General features: G+C 46.7%; 1 protein-coding gene across 7 annotated transcripts in view; it reads right to left on the bottom strand.

Moving 5' to 3' along the window:
- The window catches only part of CAMK1D (calcium/calmodulin dependent protein kinase ID), a 501,767-nt gene that overhangs the window by 15,319 nt on the left and 473,086 nt on the right, over positions 1-13,362 (bottom strand). For all 7 annotated transcript variants that reach the window (XM_060659603.3, XM_078450432.2, XM_060659604.3 and 4 more), the window contains 2 exons: positions 2,442-2,554; positions 1,084-1,162 (listed from right to left, as the gene is read on the bottom strand). In XM_060659603.3, coding sequence (XP_060515586.1) covers positions 1,084-1,162; positions 2,442-2,554 — 192 coding nt within the window. The remainder of the gene's footprint in view (positions 1-1,083; positions 1,163-2,441; positions 2,555-13,362) is intronic.

Here is a 13,362-nt window from a genome sequence, read left to right as displayed (position 1 = left end):
ATAAATCCATCAGATGTTGAAAATACCATATATCGAATGTGCATTTTAAGACACCTCACCTACCAAACATCAGAGCTCAGCCAAGCCTACCCTAACCGTACTCAGACCACTCACTTTAGCTTATAGTACAGTTTCTACTGAATGTGTATCTCTTTCACACCGTCGTAAAGTCAAAAAAATCATCGGGTTGGGGACCGTCTGTGAAACCAGGTCACGAAGCTCCCCGGAGCAGGTCCCCTTTGGAAGACTAACCAGCGTGTGAGACTCTGGAGGAAATGCTACAGGGTAGAATAGACAAGGGGCCAGTTTTCTCGAATGCTTTTTAGGGGAATTTCTTCTGAAGTCGAAGTCTGTTTGTTTTAATCAGACCACATATTCTGCCATTCCTGGTCTTTGTTTTCAGATGGCTGCTCCTGGCAGTTTAATGAAAATACCTTAATGAAACATTTACTATGTGCCAGACATTGTGTTAAACCCTTCACAGGCACAATCTCAATTATTTCTTACATCAGCCCCGTAATTGGGTATCGCTGTTCTCGTTGTAAGGTAAAGAAAATGGAGGCTCAGAGAAGTAAAGTATAAATGCAGAGTCACACCTAGGGGATCGTGAAGCTGGGTTCAAACCTGGTAAGTGGCTTCAAGGGCACTGCGGAGAAATGTAGTCATACACAACACCATGCACTAGCGATAAATGCCTCTGGGGTTGAAGGCACACGAAGATGAAAAGCATCTTATGAGGAGAAGAATAACATCAATTCACTTCCCTATTGAACGGTAAGCTCAAGGAATCAAACTCCAATCTGAATGACTCCTTGAAGAATGACCTTCAATAAAAACGATCCTAAAATACTTGATGTAAAATGAAAACCCTACAGCTACTTTTTGTACGCTTCGCTTGTCCTCCATGCATTCAGAAGACTGTGTCCTGAGGGAACAGAGTAGCTCGAGTGTCGCCTGGGGGACGGGGTGAAAGCCACTGGTTGGAGATGAAATCATTCCACAATTTAAGAGCGGCTAAGAGGGACTTTACTCTGGGAAGGCATCAGATGGCATTAGGTCCTTCTACTGGGTCATTTTTCTTACCATGGGTGCCGAGCGGCTTGCTCACAAGTGTATCTTTTATTTGGATCTTTCTCCATCAGATTCCGAATGAAATCTTTTGCTGTTCAAAAAGAAAGCACAAGGGGTGGAATCAGTCTGTGGCTTGTGATGTGACAATCTGATGTCACCAGGCCTTCAGGAACATTGTGTGGCACATGAAAAACAGATCAGCCCCTCCCATGCCCCCCAACCCTCTTGGGTACCTGGACATGGGAGGCAGGCGGGAATCAGTGTTTGGGGGAAAGGGAAGCCAAGACTTGGCACTCTTAAGAGGTGACACTGCGAACGAGGAGGCAGCCAAGCCAGGCGTAGGACCCAGCCTTCCCAAGTCAAAGCCCTTCTCTGGCAGCTGGTGACATCTTTGGTTCAGAGATCAAACGTCTTTGTTATCATATGCCTCTCCCTGAGCTCACTGCTGCCAAGAGAGCTGCTTTGTTGACGTCCTCTCTGTGTTTCAGACATCACTGATTCAACAAAATCCCCAAGGCCTCTACCAAGGCCACCAGGTCCTGGGCAGGCCCTGTGGATACACAGCCCTCCAGGAGCCCCCTCACGGCCCACTTAGCCGATCACGATGAACATGTAATTTTGCTGAGGAATAAAGCAGGTGTTTCCAGTTAGGAGGAAATAACTCAAATAATAAAATGCGATATCTGAACAGCTCACTGGTAAGTGCAGGGCTCTGCCCTATTTATTATTTCATTTAATCCTTGCACCACCCGCTTTGGTAGGGAGGAGCATTATTATCATCCTGACCTCCTCAGGAAGACACTGAGGCTCGAGAGATTCGTCAGTTTACATGAGCCTTGGTTTTGATCTTTATCCCTGAGGAGGAAATGGTGAACGGCTCTGGGAACGTTTCAGCGTGGCACAGGAGCTGAGACGTGGGCTCTGGCATGAGGGCTTGGGTTCAAATCCCAAATCTGCCACTTACTAGCTGTGTGGTTTCAGTCAAGGCATTTCACTTCTGGGGCCTCAGTTAATTCACCTGTCAAGTGGGGATAATAGTAACACCTATCGGATAGGTTGTCCTGAGGACCAAGTAAGCTAGCACATGGGCACAATAAGCACTCAATAAATGTTAGCTGATACTGGTTCAGTCCTGGAGCGCCCAGATCAGGGCACGGCTAAGAGTGGTGGAGGAGTTAGTCCCGTCCCTCAATCTGGCTCAGGTCAGACGTCCCCAGCCTATCTTCCACGTGGCAAGTCAAGTCCAAGTACGAAGCTAAGGAAACGTCCTTGGGAGCCTCAGGACCACTCCGAACCCCCCAGGCCTGTCACAGTCAGGTGGTCTGGACGTAGGGTCCCAGGGGCCACCCATGGGGAGCGGAGATACCTACCAGAGTCAGAGATGTCGTCCCAATAGGGCGAGTCAAACTCATATTCCGCCTTGAGGATCTGCTCAAAGAGCTTGGAGTCATTTTCATCGTAAAAGGGAGGGTAGCCGCAGAGCCTGGAAGACAAGACAGTGTAAGGATCTGTAGTGGCTGCACATCTATGGCGGCGGCTGGACATTCTGCACGGAAGGAAGAGCCATTTCCACCCAAACTGAGAAAACCTGCTGTGTGTATGTTACAAGTACCATGTGAGCAAAGAAATCACACATTCTATGGGCAGAGGCGGCACAGAGCTAAAACTGTGATTTGATAAGTGGCAAAGAGGTGATGATCTAAAGTAAACATGCATGTAAGTCCACCTTTCCATGTTACTAACCAGAGCCCCGTATACTCCCAAACCAACCCCCAAACCTTCTGTGTGCAAGTGCTTCTCATCTTATTGTCTGTAATACTATCCCCAGCAGATGATGGGTTGGTAACCAATTTGCCACAAGTTCCCCTAAAATGCACATTACGAACCTACCATGCCCAAACTGGGTATTTGGAAGGTCACAGTTTGGGCCATTAATATACAATAAATATAAAAGCAGAAGTCGGCACAAATCATAATGCTATCACCCCTTTTCCTCCGAACCCTTTCAAAATTGATCTTTACAAGATTATATTAGGGTGTTGGTGCAAGCCACATACAGTTCTGGAGGTACCAACAGTCAGCTGACCAACCTAACAGGAGTGAAAATGTTTCTTAGATGCTCCAAATACAATTCATCCCATAAGACCATGGGTTCTCAGGCAGTCCTGCTTTCTGCACTGATGTGCATTACCAGGCCATGATGCATTTTCTGGACCAACATTTCCTCATTTGAACATGAGGAGGCCAGACTAGAAATTCCTAATGTTCTTCCTGGCTTTAAGATGCTGTGGCTCTATGATCCCCCCGTTTCAACTTGTTTGCATGGCTAGGACACCTAGGGAAGGATCCAGTACATGCTTGAGACCCACATGGGGCAGGGGCAGGCTCTGGTCGGGACTGGACATCCAGGAAGGGGTAAGATAGAGTCTGGAGCTGCAAGGGATGGGCAGAGCGGGAGGCAGGGCTGGATTCTAGAAGTCCCGGACACAGAGCTGCATGGCTGGTTCTGGGCCCACGTCAGCCTGGCGGGTGACAGCTGCAGTGGGAGTTCTGCCCCCAGACGAGCCCTGAACCTCCCCCCATAGCTGAACTTTGTTCAAAACACGGCTCCAGCATAGAGATCCATTTAATGAGAACAAATGAACAGGAATCAACAGGCCTGTGAGGGATTAGGCTGTCGGCAAAGAAGAAACTTAATAAAGGTTCAAAACGCTGGGTTGGTACATTCATTTTCAGCTGCTCGGGCTGTGACACAGGGTGTCACCGGTCACGCTACCCAGGGGGAAGGCTGATGACATTTTTAAAGGCTGTGAGACGTTTTGTGGGCCGATAAGTTTCAAACTCATCTATCCCCACAAGGTTGATTTAGGGGCTAAGTGCCTGGAAAATTTCATTTTTAAAGATTTGCTGCTTTTGGCAAAATGAGTAAGAACCAGGGTTCTGAAACCACGGAGCACATATTTCACTGCCCAGGAAATGCTGGAGCCGCGAGATGGATATGTAAATGTTTCCCATAATGAGGATTTGGGCTAAATGAAATGTGCATATTAGGAAAAACAGACAGAGCAAAATGTTAGCTCGTCTTGGAAAATAACTGAATTTTAGATATGATAGGTTTTTGTTTATTAACAGCTGAGTGTGTTTTACTTTACAGTTTGGCTTTCTTTCCAAGGGAAAAAAAAAAAACCTTTAAGAAAATTCCAGGAAAGATTTATTCTTCTTATGCCAATTTTGTTAATGTATATCCCAATTTCTTGTATTTCTTCTGGTTTTTAAGCTCTTTTGGACGGGGGATAGAATACCGCTTATGTGGGTATACTGAGGATGTAAGGAAAGGACGCAGATCTAGCTTGGAGATGAAGTTAACATTAAGAAAGAGGATTTTAAAATAAGGATTGTAAAGGAAGAGAAGGACAAATAGAAGTTGTCGAATCTTCCTCAGATCTAGAAATTTCACAGAGCTCCCTGGCCAGGCTATTTCATTAGTAGGTTTGTGTGGAGGGTCCAAATAGGAGAACAAACAACTCTGAGTGGTTTATCTCCATATACAAGAACACTGACTTCTGTAGTCTAGACCTACTGGCAAGTGGAATCTCTGTGTTCTTATTTTATATATCATACCATTTAAATAATGTATAAGTTATCTCACCATGCATAGTCAAAGACAATAAAGCCATTCCCAATGTTCTAGACCTAAAAGTCTGTGGTTCAGAATGAACATCTGGGGCGCCTGCGTGGTTCAGTCCATTAAGAGTCCAACTCTTGGTTTCAACTCAGGTCATGATCTCATGGCTCCTGGGATCGAGCCCCACATTGGGTTCTACACAGCACAGAGACTGCTTGGGATTTTCTCTCTCCCTCCCTCTCTTTCTGGCCCTTTCCTGCTCACTCATGCCCTCTCTCTCTCTCCCTCTCTCTCTCTCAAAATAAAAAAATAAATAAACTGAAAAAAGAAAAAAAATGGGAATGACATCTAAACTTACCAACCCAACGATTGATGGTCATGCCCAATTATAGGCAACACACATTTCCGGGGCTCATCGATTTCCTCCATCCCAGCCTTAGGACGGTCATCCAAGGGGAACCCTTATATCTTCAGTCTTTCTTACTATGCCTCTTGTCTACCTGTGGCACATTCATGCAAATGTACTGCTAGATTCTACTTTAGTCTTGACTGAGCACTTGTTTTAGGTAAAAAGTGCCTCTAAGAGCTTTGCTGTATGATCTCATTCAAACTTCAACTCCCCCAGGAGGTGTGGGTCCCCAACACCTCTGTTCACCCTTTAGAGCCACTTTCCACTCTGCTTTGTGCCCTGGGAGGCTGACCTGTATGGATACTTGAACGAGGGGTGAACTCTGACATCTGATAGGAGGTGGCCAATGGGGCCTCCAGGAGAGATGGTGAAGGAAGGGGGGAGTCAGGGATGGGATATGTGTTGGCCTGGCTGCTCTCATCCAACACTCAGGCTGGCTACACCTGCTGACTGAGGGCCACTGCTCCCTCTCAGGGAGCAGACTCTACCAGGCACTCCGCCTCGGATTCTGGAAACTGTTCCCCATCTCCCTTCGCCACCTTGGATCTAGGGGTGTTTATGTCTCAGTCGCTAAGAAGCCTGGGGTCACAGTCCCTTGCACAATTGTCATTTTAAAGGCAAAGAAACTAATATGCAGCAAAGTCAGGACTCGAGGCCTATCCATCTGATTCCAGCTTTGTGTTCTTAAATATTTTGCTTTTTCACTCAAGGGAAGAGAACTGAGAATTGAACCTTATGCTGCAGCCTTGACTTTGAATCCTCTCTGTAGGTCATTTAGTTTGCCCACCTGCCCCTTCATCTGCAAGTAGAACCCAGTGATTGGACCCTACCTTTCTAACCCCCTTTCCTATGCTCTGGGTCTTGTGCACTAAGGTGTTCAGAGTTGGTTCCCCACTGGGCACTTTTTATTTCTGGACCAAGGTAAAGGCATGTACTTTACCTGGGCTACCCTCCCCCTTCACTTGCCTCTGGTACACCCTTGAAGACCAGTGGAGCTATTACTAGGAAGACCTAGCCCCTTTCTGCCAGGTGGGGTAGGTGCTCTGCTCTGTGCCCCAGTGACAGTGGGCAACACCCCCAGTGACACTTCCTACACTGCACACTGCCCTGACCTGTCCTTAAGGTAGGACCATGTCTTAGGTCTCACTCTTGTCTTTGGATTCCCAGTGGCCAGCCCCAGGTCCACTCATAGCAGATGCCGAGTAAATGCTTGGATAAACAAATGTGCTCTGGAAGAAGAGGCTGCACCGTTGGCTGTTGAGCCCCCGGGCTGGGCTTTGAAACAGAGATAAGGATCTAAGATGTAGGACAGCCCCCCACGTCCCCAGCCCAGAGAGTCCTCGAAGATCCCACCTACACTGACTCCTGTCTCCTTTACCTTCCCCTGCGGGAGGCAGTATGCTCTGCATCATTGACAGACATTCCAGAAGAACTCAGTGTGCAAGGCCCGGTGTTGGGAGCAACCTGGACTGTCTTTGTAGAGAGAATGCAATGTGGTTTGGTTGACCTAAAATGCCCCTGTTGGGCGTGGACACAGCTCATCGGGGAGAAGATTTTCCATGAAGGAGAAGGCTTTTAGCATAAACGAATGTGAAAATCGGCGATGCCCAACCATGGCTGATTCGGCAGTGCACAATTTTTCTTAGAAACCGAAATCCTGTAATAGCTTGAGAGCTCCTGCTGAGAGGCCCTGTGGGTTTAACGGGGTAATCATGTTACATATATGGTCCTCTTGATTGTCTGCCCTTGGCCATATATCTGTGTCCCTCTGCAAATGGGTGCTTGCTTAAAAGGATTCCCATGCAATAATCAGTTGCTACCTCTTTACCCTTTTGTGTAATTTTATTTCCAAAATTCACCTCAACATATTGGGGGGAAACAGTATGGAGGTTCCTCAAAAAATTAAAAATGGGACAACCATATTATCTAGCAACATGTCTCCTGGATATATTCCCAAAGGAAATGAAGTCAGTACCTTGAAGAGTGATATACGTTCTCATGTTCACTGCAGCGTTACTCACAAGAGTCAAGACATGGAAATGACCCCAGTGCCCACTGACAGATAATGGATAAAGACATTGTGGCATATGTATAAAATGATATATTTTCAAGCCAAAAAAGAAGGTGATCCTGTCATTTGCAACAACATGAATGAAACTGGAGGACATGATGCTAAGTGAAATAAGCCAGGCACAGAAATTTTAAAAACCTGCATGACCCCACCTATACAGGGAATCTAAAAAAGTCAAATACGCAGAAGCACAGAGTGGTGGCTGCCAGGGGTCAGGGGGGAGTGGTGAGGGAAATGGGGAGATGGTGGTCAAAGGTCAAAATCACAGACCTGTAGGGCAAGTATGTTAGCGATTAAGGTACAGTGTGAAAGCAATAGTTAACACGGCACTGAATACTGGACATTGGTTAAGAGAGTAGATCTCAGGTACTCTCATCACAAGAAAACATGGTAACATGTCAGAATATATGTTCACTAGCTTGACTAGCAATCATTTCACTACGTATAGTAAATCATCATGTTTCATACCTTAAATATATACAATTTCTACTGAAAAAAGAGAAAGGATCAGCCACATTTAACATAAGGCAGTGACTTTGAAACAGGTCACTTCTTGAAGCTTAAAAGAAAACTTAACATGAGATCTACTCTTTTAACAAACTGTAAGTGTAGAGTCAAGTACTGTTGACGACAGGCACGATGTCGCACAGATCTCCTGAGTTTACTCATTTTATGTAACCGAACTGTTACATCCATTGCTTCCCCATATCTCCCTCCTTCCAGCCCCTGTCAGTCACCATTCCATTCTTTGATTCTATGAATTTGACTATTTTAGACACTTCATGTGAGTAGAATCATGCAGTATTTCTCTTGCTGTGACTGACTTCATTTCACTTCGTGTAATGTCCTAAAGGTTTATCTGTGTTGTCGCATATTGCAGAATTTCCATCTTTCAAAAGGCTGAATAATATTCCATTTCTACATATTCTACATTGAATTTTTAATGTTTAAAATTTTTTTTAATGTTTATTTATTTTTGAGAGAGAGAGAGACAGAGTGCAAGTGGGGGAGGGGCAGAGAGCGAGGGAGCCACAGAATCCGAAGCAGCCTCCGGGCTCCAAGCTGTCAGCATAGAGCCCAATGCGGGGCTTGAACTCATTAACGGTGAGATCATGACCTGGGCCGAAGTCAGATGCTTCACCAACTGAGCCACCCAGGCGCCCCTACATTTTCTTTATCCAGTCATCTATTGATGGACATTTACACTGTCGCCATGTCTTGACTCCTGTGAATTATGCTGCAGTGAACGTAAGAGAGCTAATAACTCTTTGAGATCCTAATTTCAATTCTTTTGGATATACACCCAGAAGTGGGATTGCTAACTTTCTGAGGAACCTCCGTTCTGTTTTCCACGGTGGCTGCGCCATTTTGCATTCCCACCAACAGTACATGAAGGTTCCCTTTTCTCCACAGTCCCACCAACACTGTCTCTTGTTTTTTGGTTTTTTTTCTTTTGTTTTTTCCTCCAAAGAAGAGACACACATGGCTGACAGGTACTCACCATTTCTAATCATCAGGGAAATGCAAATCAAAACCACAATGAGATATCACCTCACACCTGTCAGCGTGGCTATCATCAGGCAGCGACTTCCACAAAGTATTTCCATGTGGACGTTATCGTAATTCACTGTCAGTTTTAATCAGCCAACATACACATACTCACTTAGCGTCTTACGTATACCGAGCACTCATGCATTCATCAAATATGGATTTTGGACCTACTGCATACCAGGTCCTGGGTTTGATACTGGAGATAGGATGATACATAAGAACACGGACATCGTCTCCAAACTCTTCTGGGGAGGCAGAAGCAGCAGATGTCTATGCTTTATCTCAGAGGATGAGCAGGAGTTTTACAGGAGACACAGGGGCTGCTGGTGGGGGCGGCTAACCGGGAATAAAGACGTGGGGACAGAAAAGAATCGTGTGTTCCCAAGCCTCGGAGCAGTTTGCTGCTGCTGCAGTGTGAAATGGAAGCCCATGGGCAGTGGGAGATGAAGCTGGCAGAATGCACAGTGGCCAGACCCCATGCTGCTGGGCTCCCCCACTAAGGCAGGTAGGCTATGGGAAGTCCCCCCCAAAAGGCCCAGCCACAGGAGCCACAAGGGCAAGTGGCTTTGCAGCTGGAGTGGGGTGGATCTGAGGCAGGAAGACAAGTTGGTATTTAGGCAAAGGAAAAGCAGGAGGGCACAGGCAGTGGAGTTTGATCAGTGGGGCAGGTAGATTCCAAAAGGAGTTGAGAGAGAGGATTGGGAGGTCTGGAGTCTGGGACCGTGGCCCGTGCAGGCCAGCGTGATGCCTAGCCCTGCAACAGGATGCTTGGAGCTGCTGTGTGGACCGTGACGGTGGCAAAGAGTGCAAGGGAGGGGAGCAGGCCCGGGAGGCAGCCCGACACCAGTGCACCCCGGGTCTCACCTCCGTTTGGGATGAAGACTAAGAGGCTAGCAAGAGGGAGGCTGACGGTGTGGACGTGGAGAGAGAAGCAGAGATGCTGGGAGGGAAGGACCAGCCCGGGAGGCGGGGCTGCCTTCCCTGAGTACCCCCTCGGGTCCCCCACTGAGGACAGCGGATAAAAAACCACCCATCAGGTCCTCCTCTGACTGTCCCCAAATGCTGACTGGGCATCGGCCGTGTCCTAGGCCTGGGGATATAGTGTACAAGGAGACGGTGAGTCCTACTCTCATGACGTTTACATTCTATTTGGGGGATGGGGGAAAGAGACACTCAACACTAAGCTTCCAAATAAACAGGAAATTTTAAAAAGAAACAGGATGTATAAAAATAGACAGGAGGGTCGCCTGGGTGGCGCAGTCGGTTAAGCGTCCGACTTCAGCCAGGTCACGATCTCGCGGTCCGTGAGTTCGAGGCCCGCGTCAGGCTCTGGGCTGATGGCTCGGAGCCTGGAGCCTGTTTCCGATTCTGTGTCTCCCTCTCTCTCTGCCCCTCCCCCGTTCATGCTCTGTCTCTCTCTGTCCCAAAAATAAATAAAAAACGTTGAAAAAAAATTTAAAAATAGACAGGAAAGATAATGGGAAGGTTTGCAAGTATTCCTTTTCATACACTGTTCCCTGCGCCAGGAATGCTCTTCCTCCTGTGTGCACTGTTGTGGCTCCTCCTTTCTCCCAGAGCTCTGTGTGTATGGCCTTATTCCGTGATATCTCTCCTGACCCCCACCCTGGCCAGGCAGAACCCTTCCTCTGAGCTCCCCAGCCTCTAAGATACAGTCATCATGGTGCACATATGGGTTGATATCTGTGTCCCACCATCTCCTCCGTTAGACTCTGAGCTCCCTGAGGGAGGTGACAGTGCCTCATTCACTTTTGTGATCCCAGTACCCAGCCCAGTATGTGTTCCACAAAAATCTGCCAGATGAATGAGCCCATAAACACCTCCCGGTGTTTCTGGGACTACCACCCCATGCACTCAACCCCTCTCTGAACACTCGCCATTCTTCCTACTCTACTTCAATCCCGTCTCTTTCTTGGGTCCTCTCAAAGAATTTCGAAAGGATCTCTTCGTGGCTATTGCATGTGTCTTACCACCTTGATTGTGAGTTCTTAGAGGAGAGAAGACTTTGTCATATATTGTATTTCCTTTGTATGTTTCATTAGCATTCAGTAACAATCAATACATATTTGTTGGCTGATTATTCTTTGATAAGTGGGAAATATTTACATGAAAAATGCTTGTGCATGTTTGTGTGCACAGTGGCACACACTCCAGTTGACTTACAAAGTAGTGTTGATCATCCTGAAATGGATGAATAGTTTCCGGAGAAAATAATTCAACTAAACTTTCTCATGTGTTACAATTTTTGAGTCATTTTTGCAGTGAAGCCTCCTAATGCCCAGTAGCATCTTCAAAGCAGACTGGAATAAGCACAACTAATCATCAACAACCATTTAGCTCACATTTGTCCTGTGCCCTGAAGGTTTCCTCCATGTAATGTCTCCCAGGTCTGTCTGCCCTCCAACCAGGAAATGCCCATAAGAGGACATAACCCATAGACTATACCCCCTGCTTATTCCCAGTATGAATCCTCAAACCAGAAGCTGAAATGTATGCCTGGAGAAGGACTTTACATAGTAGGGGGATTGGCACAGAATCAAATTTTATTCTGGGGTGCAGCAGTCATCGCCTGGCCTAGCACCTCAGTTAGGAGCCTGGGAAAGTGGGCCCCAGTGGGAGAGGTGGTCTCAACCACAGCAAGTGGCAGGCCCGGGCATCTATCTGCCCAGGGCTCTTGTTTAGAGAAACAAAAGCAACTTCAGTCCAATTCTACGGAGATTTATGGAGCACCAATGTTTGAGCCAAACGCTGATCACATGGTCGTGAAGACCAGCCCTGTTCCTGTTCCTCAGAGTTCAGAGTCCGGCCACATGTGAGTGAGACAAGTAGGGCCCTGACTCTTCTATAGAAGAGGGACTTCGTTGTGTGTGTCCTGTAAACTTAAAATCAATGGCCACTATGTGTTGAGTATTTACTGTGTATCAGACACTAGGCTATGCAATTTACACGTTCTGTCTCATTTATGAGCCATGTGTACTTAGGACGTAAGCGTGTTCATCTTCCATTTCCAGGTGAGGAAATGCATGTGAGATGAGGCAACTTTCTCACACCTAAGGGGCAGAACAGAATTTTAACTTTACTCATCCAATTCCAGAGCCAAGTCATCTTAACCTTTAATAGGAGCCCTGCAGCTGGATAGGTCACGGCAAAGACGAGGAAATGCCACACACGTCCTCTTCCTAAACCTGTCTCTGAAGTCAGGGTGCTGTGTTTTTGTACATGATGAAACAGAGCCAGAAACAAGGCTATATGACCTGCCAAAGAGATAAAGAACAGCTCCGAGTCCTTGCACTCAGAAAATCAACACCTACCCTTCTACCCAGCCTGCTTTCTGGAAAGACAGAAGGAGGGGAACAGCTGGGACTATTATGGCCTGGCCGTGGGAGACAGGAATTGGAGAAAAATGAACCTGAGTCTATATTGAACCGGATTCCAATATGATCATGTCCAGTAGCCTCATTGAGTGCTTTGCTCCCACATGGAGCCTAGAAAGGAAGTAACGTTTAGAAACCCTTCTGTCAAGACATCATGGAGCCCGGCAGGACTGGGAAAGAGTTCAGGCATCCCTCACTGACCCAGAGCAGGTGGGAAATCAAATAACATACATAAGTGAATTTTCTAAGCACTTGAAATGTGCTTAAGTGCCAAAACTTATTTTCAATATTTTATGCAAAAAGCATTTGGGGTGCAACAGTCCATACTGACAATCGAATTGTCACCAGAAAATGGCAACCCAGAATTTGCTGTTTAGTTTAACTGGATAAAAGGGCTCTGAAGGAGAATGGAGAAGTGACTTTTCAAGGAAAGGTTGGTATTGTCCTCTGAGAGCCGACCGCCATTCGCTTTGTTTTCAGAGAGGTTTCGTGGTGTAGTTTCCTCAGCCTGGGATTTAGAGAAACAAAGACACAGATTTCAGGGGCACCTGGGTGGCTCAGTCGGTTAAGCGTCCGACTTCAGCTCAGGTCATGATTTCGTGGTTTGTGGGTTCCGACCCTGTGTCGGGCTCTGTGCTGACAGCTCAGAGCCTGGAGCCTGCTTCTGATTATGTGTCTCCCTCTCTCTCCGTCCCTCCCCTTCTTGCACTCTGTCTGTCTCTCTCTCTCAAAAATAAATTAAAAAAAAAAACATTAAAAAAAAAAAAAAGGACACAAAATCCAATCTTGGCTCCAACAAGTACTGGTCGAGTGACCTTGGGAAAATGACATATCCTCTCCGAGGCTCGGTTTCTTCTGTGAAATGAGAATAATAACACCCACCTTATAGAGAGATATAACATGTATAGCACATACTATATAATAATATGCGTTATATACAAACACACACAAAGATGGATAGACAGATGGATGCAGAGACATGAAGGTAACAGGTATACCACCGGAAAGTGCTGTCACACAGTGATCACTAAATGTAGGCTCCCTCTCCTTTATCCTGTCTTGTCTTTTCCATCCCACCAATGCTCTGTAATCCCTTTCAGGCTCCTTCAGCTGAAGCACTGACGTGGGTCGCTGCTCACCACCAGGAAGAACAATGGGGCGGGGGAAGGAGGGCTGGGGGCAGAGGAGCAGACGTGGCCCGAGGGACTCAGTCCAGTGGCCTCAACGTGAAAATGAAGCGACA

Source organism: Panthera onca, chromosome B4, assembly GCF_046562875.1.
Source record: "Panthera onca isolate mPanOnc1 chromosome B4, mPanOnc1 haplotype 2, whole genome shotgun sequence".
NCBI lineage: Eukaryota > Metazoa > Chordata > Mammalia > Carnivora > Felidae > Panthera > Panthera onca.
This window is presented reverse-complemented; position numbering and strand designations above follow the sequence as displayed.